This window comes from Betta splendens, chromosome 14 (assembly GCF_900634795.4).
Source record: "Betta splendens chromosome 14, fBetSpl5.4, whole genome shotgun sequence".
Classification (NCBI taxonomy): domain Eukaryota; kingdom Metazoa; phylum Chordata; class Actinopteri; order Anabantiformes; family Osphronemidae; genus Betta; species Betta splendens.
In genome coordinates, this window is record NC_040894.2 from 732,670 (window position 1) to 757,753 (window position 25,084).

Below are 25,084 nucleotides of genomic sequence, written 5' to 3' on the forward strand. Positions count from 1 at the left end.
AAATTCTTTTGACTGCACCAGCAAGAAGACATGAAACAGGACAAACAGTGCAACAGTATGGAAGAACAGTAAATAGAACAGCAGCAGTATTAAGTATCCAAGTCAAGTAAAAAAAGGCAAAACATTTTTGTAAAAAATCAGGTAAAACAACAACTTCAATTTGTTTTCTCTGTTATAATATGATCAACATAAAATATAAAGCTGGAGCCTGAGGACATTGTGTCCAAAAGTCCAACATCACTATTAATAATAAAACACCTCAAGTTACTTGAAAATTCTAAGGACAAAGAACACACAATGCCTCGATGATTCTCAGATGTCTGTCACAGATCACCAAACTATATCAATTCAATTCAATTCAATTTTATTTATATAGCGCCAAATCACAACAAAGTTATTTCAAGGCACTTTACAAAGTAAGGTTTAAAACCTCACACAACTAAACCCAACAAATCCCACATAGAGCAAGCATTTAATTTGACAGCAACAGTGGAGAGGAAAAACTCCCTCTCTAACGAGGAAGAAACCTCCAGCAGAACCAGACTGGATGTGGGCGGCCATCTGCCTCGACCGGTTGGGGTGAGAGGATAGAGAGATAGAAAAGCACAGCAACAGCAACAAGCAACAACAAAGCACAGGCAGGATGGTCGGACCAGGGACTGGAAACAGGCAGGATGGTTGGATCCGCAGCTGCCCATCACAGACACCAAACTTTGAGTCCAATGATACCTGTAGGTGAGGACAGAGAGCAGAGAGAGAGAGGGAGAGAAGCACAACTACTGGAGAGAAAGAGACAAGGTTAGTTAAACATGGGACAATATCAGGGTTTCTCGTGCAGCACTTTAAGTGGGGTTGCATAGTTTTAGAAATAGAAAGGGTTTCTTAATCTTCTTTTATTGGACTCCTAATACCTGGCATCTTTCAGTCTTTACCAGCGCATCCATTTCGGGGTTCCATCCTGAGTGGCAGACTTCAGGATCTGTCTCCTCCAATGTCCTTGAGCTGTCACACAGTATTTGTTGAAATCAAGACACATAGTGGCGACTAAGGTTATATTCGTTCAGCACTGCAACATGCTGTGAACTTTCCCATTCACTTCAATGAATAAATAGGACGATGACCATTTTTCAACACTCTGCATCCACTTTTCTTTGAGACGTATTGGGGCAAAGGCGTTGCCAAGGCACATACTTTAAAAGTAGAAGCCGTAGCAAGTACTGCGGGCAAAGGAAAGTAGCTCATCCAGACTGGAAGCGCTGGCTTCACCTAATCGCTCTGTCTGTTTGTTTGCTTAACACAGTTGCTAATGCGCCACCCAGTGGACGCAATTGGAACAGATGTTTATTGTATTGGAAAAAATGTTGCTCATTTTTATACTACAAAATCTTCACTCTTGCTCTATAGTGTTCAGGAGAAGGTGAAGGGGATACGTTTAAGTAAGTTAAGGGGTCTGACATACTTATCTGAATAGCACATTACATTTGATGGGGGGGGGCATGCGGATGGACGATGTGAGTTCTGTGGAGGGAGTGGAGCACGTCATTCTGAACAATGCAGAAGGAAAAGGGAAGTAATGGTGAGGAGCAGTAATGCAGTGTGATGGAGGACCAGGGAGAGGTCTGAATGCAGTGTTTAGAGGGGGAGAGGGTGTCGGATACTGTAGATGGCAGTAGTACAACTTTGAGGAGGCAAGCCGCTGTAGAACACCAACGAAGAAGAGGAGGAGGAGCTCCGTTGCCGCAGTAGCAGCCGTTTTTCGCAGCTAACATTTTGAACCATGGCCGCCGTGCGTAGCTTACGGGTGTCAGTGAAATCAGACAGCGGCTCGGAGCGCTCGGAGTCGGACTCTGATTCCGAGTCAGACCGGGATACCCGCGAAGCCGAACCGATGGAGGTGGAGGAGGGAGAGCTGGGGGCGGAGGGCGTCTCCGTCAACCGCTCCCTGAAGGAGCTGCTCCCGGTGAGTGGCCGGTCTAGACCGCGGTGCTGTAGGCCCAGTCAGGCCACGGGCCAGCGGAACCATAGTGGGCTTCGTCGTGTGGTGACAGACTCCGGAGGCTGGCCCATTAGAACCCGTCAGCACCTGTTTGTTTCGGGCTAATATCTAATAACCATAAGGACTTTCAGCTCACTTGTTGCTGCTGCTCACATAGCTCGTTAGCTAGTTAGTTGGTTAGTTAGTTAGTTAGCTAGCTAATTAGCTAACTAGCTAGCTCTAACTGGCATTTCTGTCTCAATTTAAAGTATACCTCGGTTTAGAGGCCGGCTCGTCAAAGGTTTAAAAACAAATACGGTAATGTTTAATCCACTGCAAAACCTGGTGGAGCTTTAGCAGCAAAAGAGCCGGTCTGATCTTTTTATTATTCATGCTGTAATTAATGGTTTTGGTTCGGTGTTCACCTGACACAAGGGTTCACGGTGGAAAAGAGCACAGAGCTGTAAAAAAATCCATATTGAAGTAGCATCAGGTCGTGAGCGAGAAACGTCTAACATTTGTGTTTTACAGGAAACTAGTAGGAGGTACGAGAACAAGGCTGGAGCCTTTATCACTGGGATCGACGTTAACTCAAAGGTATGATACAAGTTTACACCACGGAAGAAGAATCATTTAGTTTCGTGACAGGTCAACGCTAACATGATGCTTGTGTTTGACCAAATATAAACATAAGACCTAACTTAGATGATTATAATGTGGCACAGGTGAATGCAAACATGTCTGTTGCTGCTGATACAGAAGGGACAGTTGTTGAACAAAGAAAAAAGTGGGGAAATTACAAATGACAACATCATGAATAGCAAAGTGTTTTGTTTTTTTGGCTCCCCCAAATTGAGGTAATGCGTTTTTGTTGTTACACACACACACACACACACACACACACACACACACACACACACACACACAGTATTAATCATGTTGAAAAACCTCACATTTGGATATTCATAGGTTCTGTATTTGTAATGTTTTTAGGGCGAAGATGTAGATTATAACATGTTTTTAAGTAACTAGATTTTGTGTACACTTGTTTTTTTTATTGTTTATAGGAGGCAATTGAAAAAAAAGAAAAGCGAGCAAGACGTTTTCATTTCTGCAGTGAGGAGAGTGTCGGTCAAAGGAACGTTTTCCTGGATAAAGATATCGTAAAGAAAAGTAGGAGAGCTGGCCAGACACAAGATGACCAGTGTGTGTTTACTGTGTTTGAGGAACTGTTTTTCTTTGTTGTGCTTAGCCATCCCTAGAGTTCGGATGGAGGCAATCCATGTGACAGGTGTGGATGACATGAGCACACAGGATGTGTTTGGTTACTTTAAGGAGTATCCTCCAGCACACATTGAGTGGATTGATGACACTTCCTGTGAGTAAAACACACACATGGTATACAGTCATTGTTAAAGTGATACTTCACTGCTGAAAAGCGAGTTCTTATGAAAATTGAAATTTTATTAGCCAAAATGTGCAAAAACATTTAACATTGATGGTCTTTGTCCAGAGAAAACGGGGAAAAGCAGTAGTTGTAGGACATGACCATTTTCAACCACAACACCCAGAATGCACTGTGCTTTGACGACTTTCCGGAGCTGCAGCGATTGGCCCTACCTGATGCGGGGCTTGTTGTGTTTACACTAGTGCTGGGCAATGATTAAAATCCTTAATCGCGTTAACTGCATGAGTTTTCTGTGATTAATCGCGCGCATCTTTATTTTAAAACTACTATTCTCCGGTGAGAGCAACAGTCGGTGTATGTTGTAACTTCTCTCCTTTTTCATAAAACTTGTGTATTCTTCCTGTGATGGTGCATCATGATGGCGGCTCACAAGTGCCGTAGTTCGTTGCGATTCTATTAACATTCCTCAGACCGACATCGTCCAACACTAATTACCTGCAGTTTGAAGATAACCACTTAGCTATGGCATTTGTTAGCTTGCCTTGCTTTTGTTAATACTTATATTGTAGTCTGCCAAAGTCTCCCTCTGCGCTGTTTGTTTAGGTGGATGATTTGCTGGCATCAACGGACTGGATTGTTTGAGAAGCGTATCTTAGGCTGGCACAGCCCACTCCTCCTATGACCTTTTGTCTGTATGAGTATTCAGAGCCAGTGAGCAACTGTCTTTAAATATTAATTAATAATAAATTAATTAATTAATTAATATAAATACTCAATATTAATAATGAAAATAACTGGGATATTCAGTTATACCACCAGCAGCTGTCTACTGCACACAGCTTGTCCACCTCAGCGTAACTTCCCGTGTGTGTGTGTGTGTGTGTGTGTGTGTGTGTGTGTGTGTGTGTGTGTGTGTGTGTGTGTGTGTGTGTGTGTGTGTGTGTGTGTGTGTGTGTGTGTGTGTGTGTGTGTGTGTGTGTGTGTGTGTGTGTGTGTGTGTGTGTGTGTGTGTGTGTGTGTGTGCGTGTGAGAGAGAGAGAGAATAAATACATACACACTACACTACTCAACTCAACATGTTTTTGGTGAACCCACGTTTAAAATAAGTATTCCGTTCCAGGTGAAGTCTAACAACTTCATGTTCATGTGCAAGTGTCTGAACACCACCTAATTTTTCCAAAGGTAATGTGGTTTGGCTTGATGACAACACATCCATTCGAGCCCTCATCAACACAAGCCAGATGCCTGTCTGTGAGGCTGTTTCCACGGAGACGGAGAGCCCCAGCAAACCGGACCAACAGCACGAAGGTCGGTCTCTGGACAAAAGCATATGGAGCAATCTTTTAAAGTGGAAGTAGGCATCTGAGCTTTTGTTGCTCGACAGGTCAAAGGCCAGATGATGAGGATGAAGAAGAGGAGGAGGGTGAAGTGGATGAAGAGGAAGCAGTAAAGAAGAGCAGTGAGGAGATTGATGGGAAAGACAATGAGGAAGAGGTGGTACAGAAGAGGAAGGTGGAGGACGGACAGGTAAAGTTGAGTCTATGAACAGCAACCTAACTTGAGATTTAAGCCAATAAACAGAAATGGATTAACTGAGATCTATATAGGTTCTCATACATGTCTATAATAATATTGGTCAGTTTAAAACATTGAGGCTTTTTGTATTCTGCTTGTCATTTGTCCTGCTGTTTTTCAGATGGAAGACCTGTCGCGGGCAGAGAGAGCGTCTTTGCTCAGGAACGATCTGCGTCCGGCCGTCAGGCCCTTCAAAGGAAACAAACTCATGCTGCGATTTGCCACACAAGGTGAGCACACACACACACGCACACCTTAATCAAACGCAACAGGTGGGCTGTTAAAGTTATAAGGCAGTGTTGTAGAATGGAAAGAGATTTGTAATGGTCTGCTCTAAACGTCATCGTTGGCGTCCACTCTTTAAACCCTTGTTGTTTGTTTATTTTAAATTTAAGTTTAAAATTTTTTACATTTTAAATTCATAAAGGGCAGCAGGTGAATGTTTGCATGAGCAGAAGGCAGCTGAGCATGTCTCCTGCTGCTAACAATTTTATTTGATTTTGAATATAAAGAAATTTTCATTTCTGTTTCACAGATGATAAGAAGGAACTGGGCGCAGCTCGTCGCAGCAGATACTACATGAAATACGGAAACCCAAACTACGGCGGTATGAAGGGAATCCTCAGCAACTCCTGGTGGGTCCCAAACCCCAGTTGGGAAACAACATCTCTAAACCAGTGAAATCAGATTATGCTATAAAATGTTTACTTCCTAACATGAGAAGTGCCATAATAGTATCTGCTGCATTACAAACTGATAAACTTGTCATGTACCAGAATTCTGTCACTAGATTTTTCGTATGAAATGTGTTTCTTCAGGAAGAGACGGTACCACAACCGACGAATCCAGCGAGACGTAATCAAGAGCAAGAAACCTCTAATTGGCGACAGTATGGGACACACGCCGCCATACACACACCGACACTCAGGTAATGCCCGTCAGACTCACATCACCACCACACGCTGCTGCCTTTTCATTCAGAATCCTGATCTTCTCAGCTGACCTGGTCAACCTGCCGGAAGAGCCTATTAAGGAAGAGGAGGAGGAGGAGGACGGTGACGAGGACATGGACTCGGATGACAGGGTGGTGGAGTACAGAGAGAGAGGGGACAAGGAGCCAGGTGACCGGGCCGGCAGCTCGCGGCTGGTGGGCCCAGGGCTTCGCAGCCGGGTGGAGCGCTCACCGTCTCCCTGGTCAGAGCTGGATGAAATGGACTATGACCTGGAGCTGAAGATGATCTCCACCCCGTCACCAAAGAAGAGCAAGAAGATGACGATGTACGCCGATGAGCTGGATACTCACCTGAAGAGCATCAGGTCAGAACTGCCTGCAGTGCATATTCTCCAAAAGAAAACGTTTTTGAGAGAGTGAGAGAGAGAGAACGAGAACACGAACAGAGTAAAGGCAGGGTGGTTGGACCCGCAGCTGCCCATCACAGACACAAAGCTGAGTCTGATGATACCTGTAGGTGAGGACAGAGTCCAGGGGGAAGCACAACTACTGGAGAGAAAGAGACAAGGTTAGTTGAACATAGAACAATGATGGGAGGCTATTGGATAGAAGAGTTAGAAGGAAACAGAGGAGCTCAGTGTATAAATTAAGTCCCCAGCAGTCTATGTCTATTGCAGCTTAACTAAGAGATGGTTCCTGTGACTAACATTTATTGCCAGTGACCTGAACCATCTCTAACTATAAGCTTTATCAAAAAGGAAGGTTTTAAGCCTAATCTTAAAGGTGGAGAGTGTGTCAGCTTCTCAAACCTGAACAGGGAGCTGGTTCTACAGGAGAGGAGCTTGGTAGCTTGCCCCCCGTTCTACATTTAAAGACCAGCTAATTGCCACTAATCATTTTTAATACATCATACAACAGTAATGATCACTTGCTGGCCTAATGCTGGTTTTAGAAACTCAGATGGAGGACGGACTTTTCATCATGCTTATTTTCTGTTTAAAGTAAATTGGATGCTTTTCTATTCAGTGAAGAAATCACATGTTTACATTTGGGCACAGAAACGAGTATGAAAGCCAATCAATGTTATTAGAATTATAAGAGAAATATGTCCGAGGTTACAGTGCAGTGATTGAAGCAGCAAATATTGTTTTTATTTATTATTTTACTTGTGAGTAGGAACAGGATCGGCGGGTCAGGACCACCAATCGGGACCAAATCCTCGTCGCCCACTAGGGTGACGGACGTTCGGCAGCTGTTGGAGGAGAAGAGGCAAGGGCTGTCCCAGCACAGGCAGCCCCCCTCAGTGGCGAGCAGTGGGAAAACAGGTACAGGACGGTTCAGGTGTCACTTGTTGTCTGAACTGTTGCCCCGGGGTCAATTAAAACTGGGATGGTGTTGTAGATGTACGACAGCGTTTGGGGAAGAGACGGTACTCTCCTGACAGACGGCGCTCCCCCTCCCCGGTGTCCCCCAGAGAGAGTCCTCCAGCCAGAGAACCCATCAGAGATGTGCATCGCAGACTGGGCGCGGCCAGTCAAGACAGAGGCCTCTACCCCAACTCAGCCAAAGACAGAAAGACAAGTTCGAGTAAGACATTCATTTATACAGCCCAGTATCTCAGTTAAAATCTGCTTTAAGTGGTCCAGCAATTTACTATTAGATGACAGTCTGTTTCACAGAAATGCCAACTAAAGTATAATTATTGCAAATAGAACAGTCCACTCATTAGGCTGTTACTCATATATAGAGTAATGCTACATGTCCTGCCTGCAGGTGGCCTGTGGAGCAGACTTGGCTCAGGTGACGAGGAAGACAACAGCTGCGACCGCAGGCCAAGCAGCCGGTCAGCTGTGTCATTCTCCTCCTCAACAGGACGGAACAACAAACAAGGAGACGGAGAAGAGGAGGAGGATGAGGAAGATGACTCGACGCTGCAGAGGATGTGGGGTGCAATGATCAAACAGAAACAGGAGCGTGTGTCCCACAGAATGAAAAAGAGTCGATTGGACAACCTGCCGTCGCTGCAGATCGAGATCAGCCGTGACAGCAGCGATGACTCTGACGCCTAAAACTGAACCATCAACAGAGAAGAGGAGAGGCAAGAGACGTCAGTGTGTGTCCGCTGAGCCTTGGGCTGCTCTTTTTTTCCAAGGTCTACGAAAGTACGAGCCTGGGGGTGGGATTAGACAGCCACCGCCAGCCCTGGACTGACTAATGCTGGTACAGGACAGTAGTCCACAGGGTCAAGACCACTGCCTGAACATTGACTTTCACATTTCCAACCGATGATCTCACTTTTAAAGTTTCCTGGTGACCTTTGGTTCTGAGTTTGTTCCTGAAACATTCGGTATCAAACACCAAATTCAATGTTTTGTTTTACAGGCTTTTTATAGTGTTAAGATCAAGTATCCTTTTCAGACCTTTGGCCTGAAAGATCAGGCTAATTTGTCTCTGCCTATGGGAAGCAGAGTTCACATTCAGTCAGTGTATTTTTCCAGTTAATGTAATTCTGTCTAATACTTTGAACTAAATTAAACTAATCTTTTTGTGACTGTTTGAACTTGGCCATAGATTCTTTCTCTCCAAGCAGCTGTCAGACTAAGATGACACTCAATTACTGATGGTCAGACCAAGACTAGAGCAAAGACACTGTCACTGTAATGCTGGTCGTCATGTTTTCATGTGACTTCCTCTCTTGATCTCCAGTCTGTTAGTAAGTGTCAGTAAATTATTGTCATTAAACAGCTGTTGTTATGACAAATGATATGATAAACAAGGTTTATTGTTTAATGGGGTCACAGCAAATGTAAAGCAACTGTCACAGCTGCTTATGGTGGCTGACTTGTTTTAGAGGCATCCTCTAGAGTAAGTTCCTTTTTAATTTTACTTATAATTCAGTGTGAAGTTGATTTGTTTTTTGTTTAATAGCTGAGGGAACCAGTCAGTTGACTCGATCCAAAATTGAGTCCATGGTCCATCTGTCCTCTTAGTTTTTTTATCAGTGTTTTTATTTATTAAAATGTTAGATACAAATCTACTGCTAAGCTGATGGTGATAAGTCAGCTATATTTGCTGCCAACCACAACAGTCACTTTTGATTTTAACAAAGAACTCAACAAAGATCAGTTAAAGAAATGTTCAGGTAAAAGTTTAATATCATTACAACACATCTCAATGTCAATCTGGAGATGTTTTAAAATAGACATGTTTATTGTCAAACTCAAACTCGGATTCCAGCCTTATTTCGATATAACAAACCCATCACTCACTGATTAGGATCAATAATCGTTCTGTTCTTTATTGGGAGAACTCGTCTTTTAAAGCGAACCCACTGACACCTTCGTTCTCTTTGACCTGTAAACGGAGACTTTACTGGACTACACTTACACTCAGTGTTGTAATCTGATTACTTCTCATTCCACTGGCAGTTTGCTGTAGATTGGTCATCGTGTCTTACATGTAATATTAGAAATGATCATCGGCTGCGCAAGATTTGTCTAATAACATTTACACGGATGTTGAAAGCAAACGTGAGCTCGGGCGTCGCCGCACTCTGGCCCCACGCCGTGGGCGCTTTCGTTACGTAACGAGAAGCTCGTAGTGCTTTAATTCCACTGGCTCGTTTGTGTGGCTGTTATCCTTTCGAGCCAATCAACACATAAGACCCGGGAGCGACGTACTGACACTAACCAATGGACGCTCGCCGATGCGATTCGACCTATAAAAACCGTAGAGTGACGTAAGAGTCCTTCAGTTACAGTCGCCATCTTGTTGTCCGTGACAAGCGGGGAACGACGACAGCGAGCAACAACGTATCCCGCGTCTCTGCCACCGATTTACCGTGAAACATTGAAGTTTGAGTTCATGGACTGTCTGCTAATCAATGGTTATGCTATTGAAAAGGCTAGTGTAGGGTTTCGCGGGTTGCTGGAGGACAACATGGAGGACAACGCGGCGAGGGAGGATGCCTGTCGAGAGTATCAGTCGTCGCTGGAAGACCTGACGTTCAACAGCAAACCACACATCAACATGCTGACCATTCTGGCCGAGGAAAACCTCAACTTCGCCAAGGATATCGTCGCAATTATTGAAGCACAAATCCTCAAGGTTTTTATAAATATAGCATACTTCTAATTTCAGATGTTTAACGGTGTACGTAGCAGGCCCCGGTGGCGAGGCGCTGCAGGCTAAGCTAAACATGGCGCCTGTCGTTGTGTTGCACAACATGTCTCCTGGTTACGTTACGGTCGCTGTTCTGGTTCGCTCCAGGATCAGTTTGCTCTTCACGATCTGTGTATTAAAGTGAAACTCAGTTTACACACGTTTCTCTTTCGATTTATTCAGTCAACTCTGTTCTTAGTAGTGACGTCAAAGTCGAAACTCGCCGTTTTTGGAATTTATTGCCGTGGCCTCAGTTAAAGTTAAAATCCACAAACTAAGGTTTAGTCGAGGCGAATGGTTAATTCGTTGCAAGTTACCGGCGCGCGCGCGTGTGTGTCGTTAGCAAGACGTTTAGCACAATCGCTGAAGCTGACGGACGACTGTTCCGGCCTTGTTTACTGCTTAGGCCGGTCCAGTTAAAAATCTAGGCTGGAAAACAACATCCACAAACAGTGACTGCCTCCGAGGAATGTTCTGGTAAATATGTAGGATTAAATGCGGACCTAGTGCGGCGATTTAAAATATTACCTAACTTTTGAATTATTCACAAATATGTACACATACATATATGAGGAATGAGGAAAAAGGTCACGGTTTACGACCAAGGCTGGCAAGCCTGTATTTAACAACTATAGTTTGTTCACGTGCGGTGGATTTTGACCTTTTTAATATGAGCAGCCCTGACGACCCACTTACTAGCACTAGAACCCCCCAGCAGCTTGTGGTGTGGTAATGTTTAACACTGGTCAGGCCTCTAAAGCTGCTCCCTCTCTAGAAAGGCTTCTGTCGGCAGTTTGCCTCAGTTTCCTCTAGTCAGTATTTGCACTTTGACACCAGGCGACAAAGCGTTGGCAGCATAAAACCTGATCAGATTTAGAAATGCTCTGCATTAATTCCCTAGTGAATCTTGAATTGAAATGTGATTGAATGGTAATAATGTGATAATAAAAAATGTGAAATGTGCTTTTTGTCATTTTTTTATTTCCCAGTGTAATTTATTGGTATGGCTCTGTTTTCCACTTTGACACAGCTGAGAATGATTCGGCTGCTTCGGACTGGTTGTGCAGCTGCTTAGTTCAGGAACAAACTGAAGCAGTTGTATTTAAGAATATGCTTACAAATCAGTTGTCTCATTTTTATGGGTTACCAGTGATTTTTCAAACAACTGAAGGAAAGCTTTTAAGGGTTAAAAGTCTGAAAGTGGGTAAATTAAAGTCACTGGTTCTGAAGTTAAACTTGCTTTGTCATCAGGGTAAAGTACAAAGAGTGGTTCAGGGGAAATCCCTCTTTGGAGGTAAACTGTCCTGAGGATTTGACTCATCTCCAACTTTTGTGCATCATGGACATTTTTATTTTTTTGTGAAGCAGCACCTCTTCCTGGAACCCACCTATAAAACAATCAAGTGACTGATTTATAATTGAGGATGTTTTTTTCTTTTTTGGGGGGGGGTGGATCAGACTTTTGACAGTTTTGTTTTTCTGCCAGACTGATGCAACATTGAATGGACTAGACTGCTTTTGGCTTTTTCTTTTTTCTCTTTTCACCCACAGTGGGTGTTGCTCCCTGTTGAAATCCTGTCAAGTTGTACTTTTAGGTATTGTTTTGAAATGTTGTTTTTAACCCCTGTTGTTTTCTAAACTTGTCGAGTTCTCTTGCTCCAGGCCCCATCTACCGAGAAGCTTCCAGTTTTGTACTTAGTGGATTCCATAGTGAAGAATGTTGGAGGAGAGTACCTTGCAGTGTTTGCTAAAAACCTAATCACTTCATTTATATGTGTCTTTGAAAAGGTACAGTTCTCTCTGCTGCTCTTTTTACATTGTTAAAAATTAAGCACAAAGAAGCTTAGCAGCCCACTTCACTTCTCTCCTGTTTGTGTTGCTTGCTTTTTCTTTATAGTCACCTGCTGTACTCAGTGTAACGTAGTCCTCTGTGTTGGAGTAGCAAGCTTCTGTAATGGTTTTCTTAGTGTTGAAACTTTTCACTTACAACAGCAAATGACTTGTTTGAGTTGTTGTATTTTTTTGATTGTTTGTAGCTTTGGACCAAGTCATGTCCTGTGTTTGTAGGTGGACGAAAACACTAGAAAGTCTCTGTTCAAGTTACGATCGACGTGGGATGATGTGTTTCCCCTCAAGAAACTCTATGCGCTCGATGTCCGGGTCAACTCCCAGGACCCAGCCTGGCCCATAAAGCCACTGCCGCCCACAGTTAATGCTAGCATTCACGTCAACCCCAAGTTTTTGAAACAGGTGTGTATGTACTGCAAATGTGCCAGACTGTGCTTGTTACATTTAGACGTGAGGTTTGAACATTCGGAACAGGTTACGTTGCTCTTTGCTTCAGAAGTAGTTTGTTGTTTGGTTTTCTGAAAATAAACTCACTGCAGAGATTCAACTACATCCTGTGGACATATAGTTCAAGAAAACCAACATGCATATATAAAAGTAGGAGTTTAAGAAGCAGGAACCAGCATCCAGGTTTTGCTACAAGAATAAAATACTATGTCAGAACACAAGATTTAAAATCGGTACGTGTTTCACACACTCTTATTGTCATAACCTGTCCTCCTGTCTCAGTCTGAAGAGGCTGCATCTCCTCCGCCAGCATCCACAGCGGCACCCACACTGGCGCCTCCGCTAGTGCCACCTGCAGCCCAGCCGGGCTCAGCCATCAGCCAGTCCAGCCTCACCCAGGAACACATGATCCGGCAGCAGCTCCTGGCTAAACAGAAACAACTTCTGGAGCTTCAACAGAAGAAGATTGAGCTGGAATTGGAGCAGACAAAAGCACAGCTGGTAGGACTTAAGAGCAGGGTTTAGTCAGTTACTCCTTTTTTTTTTTTTAGTTTTAGTTTTTTTTTGTATTTCTGAGAACTCCAACAAATTATTTCTGTAGATAGGTTGTATTTATAAAAATATGTAAGAACTGTACAGTTTCAACAACTTCAAACCACTACTTGCTTTAGTTAAGTTGTTTAATGTGTTTGCAGGCAGGTGGATTTTCATTGCCAACGACTCCGGTCACCACTTCAGGAGCACAGAGTTCAGTCCAGAAGCCTGTCAGCCAGACTGCTTCTGTGGTCCGACCATGGATCCCTTCTTCCCAGACTGACAGCAGGCCAGCCACGAGAGACCCCCGCCTGAACCGCCTTGCTCCCCCAGCTACGTCTCAGCCCAAAGAACAGCCTCCAGGGAAAAAAGAGAACCCCCCCACAACAATAAGTCCTATTCTGACACCTGAGAAACGACTGCCAGAGAAACGAGAAAAGAGAAAAGAGGTGATAGAGGAGAAGCTGAAATCCAAGTCTCCTTCTCCCTTGGCTAAAAGCGTCCAGAGTAAAACCAAACAGACTGAGGCTGCTGAGGCTGCTAAGCCAGCAGACATAATAAAGAAAGATCCCAGGCTGAGGAAACGCACACAGGACAAGATGGGGGAGGCCAGAGACGATGAGCTGAAAGAGAAAAAAAGATGCAGCGACAAGAAGGAGCGAGGAGAGGAGACTGCACGGGCAGCCGAGCCGCTGAGGTTTAACAAAGTCAAACTGGTGAATGGATCAGTGGCCAAACATGACAGAGAGGAGTGTGCAGACTTCAAGACTGGAGGCAATGCACGAACACACGCCCGGAGACGCACTCGCTCTCGGTCCCGCTCGCGCTCACCCACATCTTCCCCAAAGAGGAAAGACCGGCGGTCACCAAAGGGCAGGACCAGGAGCACTTCTCTGTCTCCATCACCCTCTCACAAATCAGGCAAACCAAGGAGGGTCCGCACAGAAGAGCTGCAGCACGGCAAGCTGGAGCGAGATGAACGTCTGCCGACCAAGAAGAACCAGTCTGAGAGCAGAAGGTCGAAGAGGCCTGTGGAGGACCGGCATTTGGAGTCCAGGGACTCACATTCCCCGCGAGCCCATGACATTTGTGGCAAAGAGGCCAAGGAGGCTCCTCACCGCTGGAGGAGTGGCTGGGAGGAAACCAAACAGTGAGTACAGCATTCCTACCACCTACAGCAGGTCTCTAGGCTGTTTGTTAAACTCATCAGGTTTGTTTCCTCTTTAGTTTGAAACTGTCAGATAACTCTCACGTGAAGTCTGGACCTCAGAGGCACAAACAGTACAGCACCCCGACTCGCCCAACCACCCCTCGGACCCCAAAGCACCGCCTAAGCGTTGATGCCAACCTGCAGATCCCTGATGTGCTCAATTTTGCATCCAAAAAGGACCTGCTCAGACGGGTTGGTTCATCTGTGCTCTCACTGTACAATGTAGCAAACAAACGCTGTGTCCAATACGACAAGAACGTGTACAGGGCAAGTCGTCAGAGACAAAATCAAACTAACAAATGCAGATGTTTGTCATGATAAAGACCTAAGTGTGGACTTCAAGTTTACTGTTGAAAATAGACTAATTCTGTGAACACTGTAAATACCAAATCTTAAATGTGACATTTGGTAAAATCTGCTTGTATTTCTCTGCAGGCCAGTAAACGTCTGGAGAGTGGAGAGATTTCCCAGGAAGAATTCCTGAATATGGCCCACAAGATCAAACATTTCTTCCAGTACCAAGAAGAAAAGCAGCAGCGATCTGAGGGCTGGGATGACCCTAATGAATTCCCCCCCAAGAAGCAGCAGCTACTGCTGACAAAGCCCCTGTCACCACTTGCACGACCTCCCGACAGCATGGACGCAGCAGAACGGTCGTATTTCGAGCACAAGTCCAAGCTTAAGAAGACGCAGGTTAGCCACCACCCAGCTGGTGAGGAATGGGAGGAGGAGAGTCTGGAGGAGAGCGAGAAGAAGGAGGGAAGCCACAAATTCAGCCGGGTGCCACTGGACAGGCCAGGTGGGTTGAAGGAAAACAAATGTTGAGTGTTCAGTGAAGGAATTGCTATTCTGGTCTCCTCAAATGTGAGATTTTAGTTGCTGTTTTTGCCATTTGACCAGTTTGGGGTTTAACAACAACAAACAAGTTCTAATCCGTTAGAATGAAAAAGAAATCCATGGTTTGACTCATGTTCTTCCTGTTATAGGGGAAAGGAGAAGTCAAGAGCCACGGCCTCCACTTGGTCCGATGATCGAGGAGTACAACCATGGTAAAGAATTCCCTACTCTAAAGTCTCTACCGGGCCTTCGCTTCACGAGGAGAGCCAACCCAAGAGAGTCCAGTAAGTCTGCTCCTTCTGAAATATCCACCAACCAATATGTCGATTATATCACTCACTTGCTCACAACTCATTCAGCTCAGAACGAGTTGCAGCAGTGAATCCTCTTTAGCTAATGCTTGAGTTAGACCAGATACCTGAAACCACTTATATCAAGGTTTATTGAACATTGACCACAACATCTTGTTTCTGGTTCTCAGGTGAAAGAGAGTGGAACTCACCGCTGACTGAGCGCCAACGATACAACGATCGTGATGAGCAGAAGAGCGGCTATGACGCCCCACGGAGATACACCCCACACCTTGACCCTCGCAGAACAGAGGGACCTCCTCATTCAGGCACCGTGGTCCACAGGAACTGTTCGAGCCCAGCTGGTCTGGAGCCCCTGGCCCCCAGGTTTGAACGGGAACGTCTGTCACCTTTGCACCAGAAGGACTCTGCAGAGAGCCCGATCCCTTGCTTTGAGAGCCCTAATAGTGAACACTCTGATGATGGGCCCATCAATCTGGATTTGGCCTTGGTGCATCCTCACGCTGTCCCTAAATCCATTCTCAAAGCTGCGCCTCGCGGGGGACCATTGTCAGGGGTGCTACAGCACAGTGACTCTCCAGAACACACACCACCTCATGATGGTCACCCATCCTCTCTGTATGAGGGGCCCAGTCACATGGGTCCCTCTAGAACACACCCTCCTGGTTGGTACGAGGGCTCGCCACAGTTTGAAGGGCCTCACCACGCAGGTTCGAGCAGGTTTGATGGGGGTGGACCACTTCATCCCAACATGCCAGAAAGGTTTGATGATGTGGGGAAGTGTGATGGCCCGCCCATGTCTCATGGTCCAGTGAGACCTAGAGATGGTATGGGGCGGTTTGACAGTCATACACTCGGCCAACAGCCCCCTGTGAGCTTTGTAGGCCAGGGCCCTGGATCAGGACCATTTGAGGGCCCAGTGCAGCGCTTCGAACCACCGCGGCGCTTTGATAACATGGTTCCTGGATCTGGACCAATGAGCTTCCCACAGCGACCCATGCGTTTCGAGGGCCCCCCTAACCAAATGGCCCCATTGAGGTTTGATGGCCCTGGCCGCTTCGAGGGCCCGGGGCCAGGTCCCATATATGATATGGGTGGCCCACCACGCTTCAGTGGTCCACCTGGCCAACAGGGACCACCAAGGTTTGCTCCTCAGCATAACCTGCAGCCCCCAATGAGGCCGATTTACGACAACCCCATGGCCCCCCAGCAGAACTTCAACATAGCTTCCCAACATTTCCCAGAGAGCGTCAACCCTCAGTTCTCAATGCCATTTGCAGCTCAGCCAAACATGCAACAGACTGGAAACTTCAACATGCAACCAGCACCCCCCTTCAACCAGCCAGCTCCAAACCCCTACTATAACCCTGCCGCCCCTGCCGTTGGATTGCATCAACCGGTGAGTGACACCTGCCCACCAGTACCAAGCAGTGGTCTCGTGGAACTAGTTTCCTTGTGCTAACGTATGGTTCTCTGTTCTCAGGTGAACATGATGGGAAACATGAACCAGCCCTTCCTGCCTCAGAACCCAGTGCCTTTCACATCTCAGGGTGAGATCAAGCTCTTGGTTTTAGTGGCTTTTCTGCAACGCTGATATTTTGCTGTAGATCTTTAACATGTTTCTATCTGTTGATGGGTCCTTCCGGCTTCAGAGAACCACTTTGGTCAAGTCGATGTCAACGACCTGCTGTCCAAACTCATTTCGACTGGCATTATCAAACCCTCGCAGCCTGACACCACACAGAACACCAACAATGGTCAGTACAGCAACAAACAAGCAAATTACAGCAGGTTAAAAGAAACTGGTCCTGTGAATCTTCTAAGTTGGTCTGTTTTTAGAACAACTGGAACGTTTTATGCCTTTTTCCAGTACTTTTAATTTGTGCTGGTTGTTTTTGGCCTATATACTGTTAGTCCTTGTAATAACAGCTTATAAAATAACTAAATCAAAGTATTGAATAATGCAATAATTGAAATATTTAGTTTTGGTGGTGTCACTAAAGTTTGTTTTTAAGTTTTTAAAATGTGAAACAATGCAAACTGTCAACTGAAGTCTCTAATGGACAGTTCAGCATATTGGACCTGTATTTGTGTTTCCAGAGTCCTCTTGCACAACTTCAGCAGCTCCACCTGTGGAGGAAGATGATGATGAGGACCAGGAGGTGGAAGAGGAAGATTTTACTGACCTCACTGGCTTTAGCATCGATGACATGAAGCAGTAAGTACAGAGGAGAGCAGATGTAAAAATAACAAAATAATAACAAATTCAATAAAATAATAAATTCAGCAAACATGTGAATCATTTACAAATGAGTTAAAATGTTTCGGAAGCGAATGTCCACTCAAGCAGTTTATTGGTGTTGACTGTTGTGGTGTCTCAGGCGATTCGAGAGTGTGGTGACCAAGCTGTACTCAGGAAACCAGTGCTGCCTGTGCAGCATGAGATTTACTGCGGCTCAGACAGACATGTACGCTGACCACTTGGACTGGCACTTCAGACAGAACCACGCCGGCAAGGTGGCCAGCAAGAAGGTGACGCACCGGCGCTGGTACTACAGCCTCACAGTGAGTAGGCACAACCCAAACCAAGCAAACCCCACTTCCACAGCTTTTCTGGATCTTTTAAAAACGTCTGTGTTCCCGTCAGGACTGGATCGAGTTTGAGGAGATCGCCGACCTGGAGGAACGAGCAAAGAGCCAGTTCTTTGAAAAAGAGAATGAGGAGGAGGTTCAGAAGAACCAGGCGGCTGCCAAGGAGAAAGAGTTCCAGAGTGTGAGAGCCACTAAGGACCAAGTGGGTGAGGTGAGACCCAAACCAACCTTTAGCTTCACTTTTGTGAAGTTGAAGCGAGAAATGTTCACACAGGTGTCGAGCTGAACACACCTGGTCAAGGTAGTCAGCATTCGGGGAGAGTTGAAAAACCGGCAAGACAGTGGCCCTCGAAGACAGTTTGGACGCCCCTGCGTTAACATACCAGTAACATCTGGTATTTTTCTTCCTGCAGTCATGTGAAATCTGTCAGGAGCCGTTCGAGACATACTGGGTGGAGGAGGAGGAGGACTGGTTCCTGAAGGACGCTGTCAGGGTTGACGATAAGGTAGGAACTCTGCTTACCTTTCTTCCACATCTGTATTTAATCTTGCTGTAAGCTGAGGGATGTCTTGTGAGGAGACAGATCTATCGGCCCTTGTTTTGTTAGGTTTTATGGTCCACAGGATTTCAGTTCTTGAATCGGTTTTGACTGTCTCTGGACAAGTAACTGATGTGTGTCTCCTTGCAGAACTTCCACCCGTCCTGTTTTGAGGACTATAAAAATGTAAGTGATTGGAAAAACCCAAACTTTGTAAGTGTTAAGTCATAGATTGAAACTTGTGACGTTTCTTTTTCCTCAGTCCTGCATCGACGTCTCACCATCCGCAAGCAAGTTGCTCACCGACCACCCGCTGAGCGCTTTCATAAAGACAGAGGAGGGGGCTGCCTCGTGTCTCATAGCCCCCTCCTCCGTCAAACAGGAAGTGGATACTGAGCTTCCCGAGGTGAAGAAAGAGGAAGAGGAGGTGATTTTAACAGAGTGTGTGCAATCTGAAGAAAGCAAACTGTGACCTCACTCCTGCTGCTCTGCCTCTGCATTTTCTGTTTGAGAAAAAGGTGTTTTAGCTTTGGGCCGAGCAACTTAGACTTAAATACATTTTTGTATTTGTACTGGATGAGGCTATTTCAGGTTCCACTGAACAGGAAAGTGTTTGACAACAAAATCATTTGTTTCCTTTGGTAAAAAGTGTAAATGATTTAATTTATAAATTAAAGTATTTTTTGTATCCCTGGTGTTACAGTGATTAAATCAAACAGCTACTGCCTGTTACAGTCTGTACATAGTTCTTTTGTTTGGTTATTGATTGATGGTAGTTGCAGGTGGTTAAAGGTAAGGATCCTCTGATCGGCTGATTGCTCTACAGGAAGCGTTTGGAGGCAGATCCCAATCGTCGTCTTTGTTTTTCTCCAAACTTTAATAAAAATAAATAAAAAAAATTCTTTGTGTGAATTTGTGAGGTTGTTCAACTAAAATAAAGCTTTGATTTTAAAGTGTGCTTGTTTTTATTGAAAGCAGCCTTTTCTTTTTTCAGTGAATCAGAGGTTAGCTCCGTGGTATAACTCAGAGATCCGCAGCCTAAAGCACAGGACCAGACAACTAGAAAGACAGTGGCGTTCCAACAAAAATGTAAACTGCATTGCATGGAAGAACAGTCTAATAAAATATAAAAAAGCACTTCATGCTGCTAGAAAAACAGATTATTCCTCCCTAATTGAGGAAAACAAAAACAACCCCAGGTTTCTTTTCAGCACTGTAGCCAGGCTACACAGCAAGAGTCATAGCTGTGTTGAGTCTACTATCCCCTTAAATCTCAGCAGCAATGGCTTTATGAACTACTTTACTAATAAAATCATCATTATAGAAAACGACAGAAAGCACTGTCTAGATCCATCAACTTTAAATTTATTAAATCCTCTGTCTTACCTACCAGCTTCTTCCCCATAACTCATATGGAGTTAACCTCAATAATCAACTCTTCCAAGTCGTCCACTTGTCTTTTAGATCCAATCCCAACCAGATTACTCAAAGAAGTTCTACCTTTAATCAGCTCATCCATATTAAATCAAATCAACCAATCTTTACAACTAGGCTATGTACCACAGGCTTTTAAGGTGGCTGTAAGGTCAAACCTCTATTGAAAAACCAACCTTGACCCTGGACAACTGGCCAACTAAAGGCCCATTTCAAATTTACCCTTTATTTCCAAGATTCTGGAAGAAATCGTGGCTAAACAATTATCTGACCACCTGAGTGGGAATAACCTGTACGAAGATTTTCAGTCAGGATTTAGAAAACATCATAGCACAAAAACAGCTCTGGTTAGAGTCACTAATGATCTTCTATTAGCTTCGGACAATGGTCTAGTTTCTGTCCTTGTCCTGTTAGATCTTAGTGCTGCATTTGATACAATTGATCATAACATTCTATTACAGACACTACAACATAGAATTGGGATTAAAGGAACAGCAGTGGGATGGTTTAAATCCTATTTGTTGAACAGATTCCAGTTTGTTCACATTAATGAGGAATTCTCCACATGCACAAGGATTAGCTATGGAGTACCACAGGGTTCTGTGCTGGGTCCAATTCTGTTTAGCCTATACATGTCTCCTCTAGGTGAGATTATTAGAAAGCATTCTATTAATTTTCATTGTTACGCCGATGGTACTCAGCTATATATGTCATTGGAACCAAATGAAACAGATCAACTAGTCAAAATTTAGGGTTGTTTAAAAGACATCAAATCCTGGATGTCCCAAAACTTCTTCCAACTAAATTCAGATAAAACTGAAATTCTTATTGTTGGGCCTAAAAATCTGAGAGAGACACTATTGAGTCAGATAGCCACCCTGGATGGCATAACATTAGCTTCAGATTCTACTGTGAGGAACCTTGGTGTCATCTTTGACCAGTATCTCTTTTTTACATCATACATTAAACAAATCTCACCGGTAGGAGGCCCAGAGGAAGACCCAGGACTTGCTGGAGAGACTATGTCTCTCAGCTGGCCTGGGAACGTCTTGGGGTCCCACCGGAAGAGCTGGAGGAAGTGTCCGGGGAGAGGGAAGTCTGGAACTCTCTGCTTAGACTGCTGCCCCCGCGACCCGGCCCCGGATAAGCGGATGAAAATGGATGAATGGATGGATGGACATTAAACAAATCTCCAGAACCGCCTACTTCCATCTTAGAAATATAGCTTAAATCAGAAGCATCCTCTCTCAGAGCGATGCAGAGACTCATGAGAGACTGATTCATGCATTTGTTACCTCTAGACTGGACTACTGTAACCGCTTACTCATTGGATGTCCTATCAGCTCATTAAAAAGCCTACAGCTTATTCAAAATGCTGCAGCCAAAGTTCTGACAGGACTTAGAAAGAAAGATCACATTTCTCCTACATTAGCTTCTCTGCACTGGCTGCCCGGAAAATGTAGGGTAGAATTTAAAATTCTCCTACTCACCTTCACAGTACTAAATGATAAAGCTCCTTCTTATCTTAAAGACCTCATAGTTCCTTATGCTCCCAGCAGAACACTTCGTTCTCAGAGCGCTGGGCTACTTGTGGTTCCTAGAGTGTTTAAATGTAGAACAGGGGGCAGCGCTTTTAGCTACCAAGCTCCTCTCCTCTGGAACCAGCTTATAGTTAGAGATGGTTCAGGTCACTGGCGATGATTGTTAGTCACAGGAACCATCTCTTAGCTGCAATAGACATAGACTGCTGGGGGACTTAATTTATACACTGAGCTCCTCTGTTTCCTTCTACCTCCTCTGTCCCATAACCTCCCATCATTGTCCCATGTTTAACTAACCTTGTCTCTTTCTCTCCAGTAGTTGTGCTTCTCTCCCTCTCTCTCTCTCTCTCTCTCTCTGCTCTCTGTCCTCACCTACAGGTATCATTGGACTCAAAGTTTGGTGTCTGTGATGGTCAGCTGTGGATCCAACCATCCTGCCTGTATCCAGTCCCTGGTCCTACCATCCTGCCTGTGCTCTGTTGTTGCCTGTTGCTTGTTGCTGTGCTTTTCTCTCTCTATCCTCTCACCCCAACCGGTCGAGGCAGATGGCCGCCCACATCCAGTCTGGTTCTGCTGGAGGTTTCTTCCTCGTTAGAGAGGGAGTTTTTCCTCTCCACTGTTGCTGTCAAATTAAATGCTTGCTCTATGTGGGATTTGTTGGGTTTAGTTGTGTGAGGTTTTAAACCTTACTTTGTAAAGTGCCTTGAGATAACTTTGTTGTGATTTAGCGCTATACAAATACAATTGAAATTGAAATTGAAATTCTTTTGAGGCTTCTAAGTAGTGAGATGAAGCTTCTGGTTTATGTTACTCATATCAAAACCATTTCAACTGATGCTCAGATCTGTTGCCATAGGAACAATGACAGTACAGTTCATCATTCTCTATAAATTGAGGAATCTTGAATGACATTCTTATGCAAACATTTTGCAATTATTAAATTTCCTCTGGGTTAGTTCCACACACCTGGAGCTGAACACTACTTCACTACAGGTCAGAATAGAAGAGACACAGGGCCATTATTGAATTTATTTTAAATCCATTTTAAGTAAAAAGCAGATTTTAAAACTGTTTCTTAACCTGCTTGTACAAGGTGATGGAGCAGGTGTTTGATCTAAACCATAAGCACCTTGAGCGCAGTCAGACACTGATTCTCCTTATAGGAAAGTGGCCTGTTTTGACCCGTTCATCCCTCACCTCCACAGCCGGTACACCCCCAGAGCAATAGCCAGGCATGTGAACACTGTCGCTGCAACGAAACAACCAAACAACATCAACCAAAAATACAACCAACATTCAAATTGTTCAGCGTGTGTTGGGCATGGAGGTGAACTCTGCGGCGACTCAGGAACCTGCGAGGTAGCGGACCGTCTCCAGTTTGAGGGACTCCAGAACAGTTTTGAGCGAGGCCACCTGCAGGTCAATCTTCTTGTTGATCTCCATGTTGTCGTTTTCCAGGTCGGCTTTCTGAACACAGACACACAACATTAGGTTCACAGGACGTGGACCAAAGAGGGTAGTAGTACTTTAGTACCAAAGTCCATTTACCCTGTGGTAGAAGTCTGTACTGGCCTCCATCAGCTTCTTCTCCTGTTCAGTAAACTAAAACAAAGACTGATGTTAGTGTGCGTGCATTTAAACAGTGATGCCTTCACTTACAGATGGATGTGTGATGATTGTACTTACTAATTTTCACAGTAGTACATTTTAGGTGATGCATTCACTTGTACTGATGGAAGCACAGATGTAAACTAACAGGACTCACCATGTCAGAGATCCTACTTCTCTCGAGGTTGATGTCGAGTTTGGTCTCTGCTCTGACTTTCTCGCTCTCTTCCTAAACACAAACATTTACGGAACAGTACTACTACAATACAATGCTACAAAAACGCATCTTAACATTTTTCTTATGATAATTTTCTCACTTTCAGTCGGTGTTGTAGCTGTTCCAGTTCTCTCTTCATTGTCTACAAGAAAATGATAGTTAGTGAAGGTACAATATTTGAGGTTTTGCAAAGTGACCTCAAACGGTTGAATGTTGCTGAGGCATTGTACATGTTGCAGCTCTGTCTGTTGGCCACACACAAAAATGTAACAATTTAATAATATTTTTATGTCTTAGTTTTATGTCTGAGGGGGAAGTTTAATTATTATATAACCTGTTAGTAACTCAAGGGGACATTTCATAGGTGTATTTGTTTTATTGTTTGCTGAAAACTATTTCTAATGTTAAAAACAAAACAAAAAAAATCATGTGCGACTGAACACTTGTGTAAAAGAATGAAACGTGTACAGCGTTTTCCGATCGGAGGTTGGCGAACTCGCTCTTCTCCAGGATCACCATGTCCTTCCTGATGGAGTCCAGGTGAGCCATGATCTGCTGCACAGCGATCTCCTGCAGCAAAACAAGCAAACAATAGGAAAACACCTAATAAAACAGTGGTCAAATGGTGGAACCTGTTTCAATAAGAAAACGTGTGCAGATGTGTCCGGTACCTGGTGGGATTTGGTCACCATGTCTTTGTAGACGATGTCCATGTTGGCTGTGGTCAGAGTGACCAGAGCTGAGACAATCAGTTCTGCCTGACACTTTGCAAAACCTGCACATAGGCATCCCTAATGTTAGGGTTGAACAGTGAAGGCACCATCTGCATCTGCTGGAGGGGGTCCTCACCGCTGCTCTCCAGCTCCGTCACCATGGCGTGAGAGTCGAAGGTGAGTCTTCGCTGCTCCAGCGGCATCAGCTCCACTTTCCTCACGTCAAAGTTTGACACAGGTGCCGTCGCATGGAAACCTGCCTCAGACAGATGCACTTTACTGTGTCATGTGTCTTCAGCTTCACGGAGGCACATGGTTAAAATAGACATCAAGCAGCCAGTAAAGCCCCAGCCTGCTGGAGCCTAACCCAGCTTTCACTCAGGCATGGTCCATCACAGGGACACACGGACGACAACCATTCACTCCCACCTATGGACATAGAGTCTCCCGTCAACCCGACTGATGTCTGTGGACTGTGGGCGAAACCAGGAGAAAACCCACAGACACGCAGAGAACACGCAAACATTCAGACACAGAAAGGTTCGTCCTGGGACCAACCACTGGAAAACACATCTTTTAACAGTGGTACTTTGGTTATAGTACAAAGTGCTACACACTGTGTGTGTACTAGAGTAATACCTGGTAGTTCTGGATCTTTAGAGTACTACATGTGTGTATTTCTGCCACAGCACATTTGACCACCACCTCAAACGTTTCTGTTGCGGTCACCTCAGTGTGTTTACGTTTACGTCACGTGATGAAGACTCAGCCAATCGGACAAACTCTGATCACGGTTTCCACTATACACGTCTTTATTTAAAACATATGCATCAAATTTAATTAAAATGTAAAGCCAACGTGGTTCTTTTAAGCTCACGTTAGCGCGTCAGTCTGAATCACTTGCTCCAGATGATAACTAACGATAGAATTGAAATAAAATTGAATTGAATTGAATTGAACTAAAGCAAACGCACCTCTCCAAGTCCCCGCCCGCCGGAGGCTCCACCGCTGCAGCAGCACGTTCATTCCGGACTCCACTGCGTGTAGAAGTCCAGCTAAAGTTATTTTTAAAGTACTCGAACAGAGTCCAGCTGTTATAGCTTCCTCTGCTTAGTCTTGTTCTTCTTTGGGGTTTCACGGCAGCCGGCATCCAACGTTGTTGCATTGCTGCCATCTACAGGA

At 44.7% G+C, this 25,084-nt stretch overlaps 3 protein-coding genes across 4 annotated transcripts; 2 read left to right on the forward strand and 1 right to left on the reverse strand.

Moving 5' to 3' along the window:
* The first annotated feature begins 1,690 nt into the window (after positions 1 to 1,690).
* On the forward strand, positions 1,691 to 8,470 carry ncbp3 (nuclear cap binding subunit 3). The gene is made up of 13 exons (XM_029174175.3): positions 1,691 to 1,960; positions 2,507 to 2,572; positions 3,043 to 3,148; positions 3,228 to 3,353; positions 4,566 to 4,691; positions 4,768 to 4,910; positions 5,080 to 5,188; positions 5,494 to 5,593; positions 5,777 to 5,886; positions 5,957 to 6,275; positions 7,087 to 7,235; positions 7,312 to 7,497; positions 7,684 to 8,470. Exons 1-13 carry the CDS (start codon positions 1,778 to 1,780, stop codon positions 7,977 to 7,979), a joined length of 2,019 nt encoding a protein of 672 aa, XP_029030008.1. The 5' UTR covers positions 1,691 to 1,777; the 3' UTR covers positions 7,980 to 8,470.
* Positions 8,471 to 9,654: 1,184 nt separating this feature from the next.
* On the forward strand, positions 9,655 to 19,342 carry pcf11 (PCF11 cleavage and polyadenylation factor subunit). The gene is made up of 17 exons (XM_029173523.3): positions 9,655 to 10,017; positions 11,734 to 11,859; positions 12,139 to 12,321; positions 12,649 to 12,867; positions 13,062 to 14,050; positions 14,128 to 14,302; positions 14,546 to 14,909; positions 15,097 to 15,231; positions 15,429 to 16,657; positions 16,742 to 16,808; positions 16,911 to 17,015; positions 17,359 to 17,476; positions 17,640 to 17,823; positions 17,906 to 18,061; positions 18,264 to 18,356; positions 18,540 to 18,575; positions 18,652 to 19,342. The coding sequence occupies exons 1-17, from the start codon at positions 9,775 to 9,777 to the stop codon at positions 18,859 to 18,861; spliced, it is 4,632 nt and encodes a 1,543-aa protein (XP_029029356.1). The 5' UTR covers positions 9,655 to 9,774; the 3' UTR covers positions 18,862 to 19,342.
* Positions 19,343 to 22,379: 3,037 nt separating this feature from the next.
* ccdc90b (coiled-coil domain containing 90B) lies at positions 22,380 to 25,061 on the reverse strand. 2 transcript variants are annotated; one of them, XM_029173552.3, is made up of 9 exons: positions 24,877 to 25,061; positions 24,039 to 24,158; positions 23,861 to 23,964; positions 23,658 to 23,759; positions 23,290 to 23,331; positions 23,130 to 23,201; positions 22,913 to 22,966; positions 22,717 to 22,831; positions 22,380 to 22,613 (listed from the first exon to the last, which is right to left on the reverse strand). In XM_029173552.3, exons 1-9 carry the CDS (start codon positions 24,926 to 24,928, stop codon positions 22,558 to 22,560), a joined length of 717 nt encoding a protein of 238 aa, XP_029029385.1. In that variant the 5' UTR covers positions 24,929 to 25,061; the 3' UTR covers positions 22,380 to 22,557. The 2 variants fall into 2 exon arrangements, with proteins under 2 accessions (XP_029029385.1, XP_029029386.1); XM_029173553.3 differs by lacking the exon at positions 24,877 to 25,061 and adding an exon at positions 24,542 to 24,676.
* Positions 25,062 to 25,084: the final 23 nt, after the last annotated feature.

Excerpts from the sequence above, each read along its gene's own strand:
- pcf11 (XM_029173523.3), top strand. The coding sequence starts at position 9,775 with ATGGACTGTCTGCTAATCAATGGTTATGCTATTGAAAAGGCTAGTGTA. Across the intron at positions 10,018-11,733 it reads TTGAAGCACAAATCCTCAAG|GCCCCATCTACCGAGAAGCT; the intron begins GTTTTTATAAAT and ends CTCTTGCTCCAG. Across the intron at positions 15,232-15,428 it reads AGCCAACCCAAGAGAGTCCA|GTGAAAGAGAGTGGAACTCA; the intron begins GTAAGTCTGCTC and ends TCTGGTTCTCAG.
- ncbp3 (XM_029174175.3), top strand. The coding sequence starts at position 1,778 with ATGGCCGCCGTGCGTAGCTTACGGGTGTCAGTGAAATCAGACAGCGGC. Across the intron at positions 2,573-3,042 it reads GGATCGACGTTAACTCAAAG|GAGGCAATTGAAAAAAAAGA; the intron begins GTATGATACAAG and ends TATTGTTTATAG. Across the intron at positions 3,149-3,227 it reads TAAAGATATCGTAAAGAAAA|CCATCCCTAGAGTTCGGATG; the intron begins GTAGGAGAGCTG and ends TGTTGTGCTTAG.
- ccdc90b (XM_029173552.3), bottom strand. The coding sequence starts at position 24,928 with ATGAACGTGCTGCTGCAGCGGTGGAGCCTCCGGCGGGCGGGGACTTGG. Across the intron at positions 23,202-23,289 it reads AGCTACAACACCGACTGAAA|GAAGAGAGCGAGAAAGTCAG; the intron begins GTGAGAAAATTA and ends GTTTGTGTTTAG. Across the intron at positions 22,614-22,716 it reads GACGGTCCGCTACCTCGCAG|CGACAGTGTTCACATGCCTG; the intron begins GTTCCTGAGTCG and ends GTTTCGTTGCAG.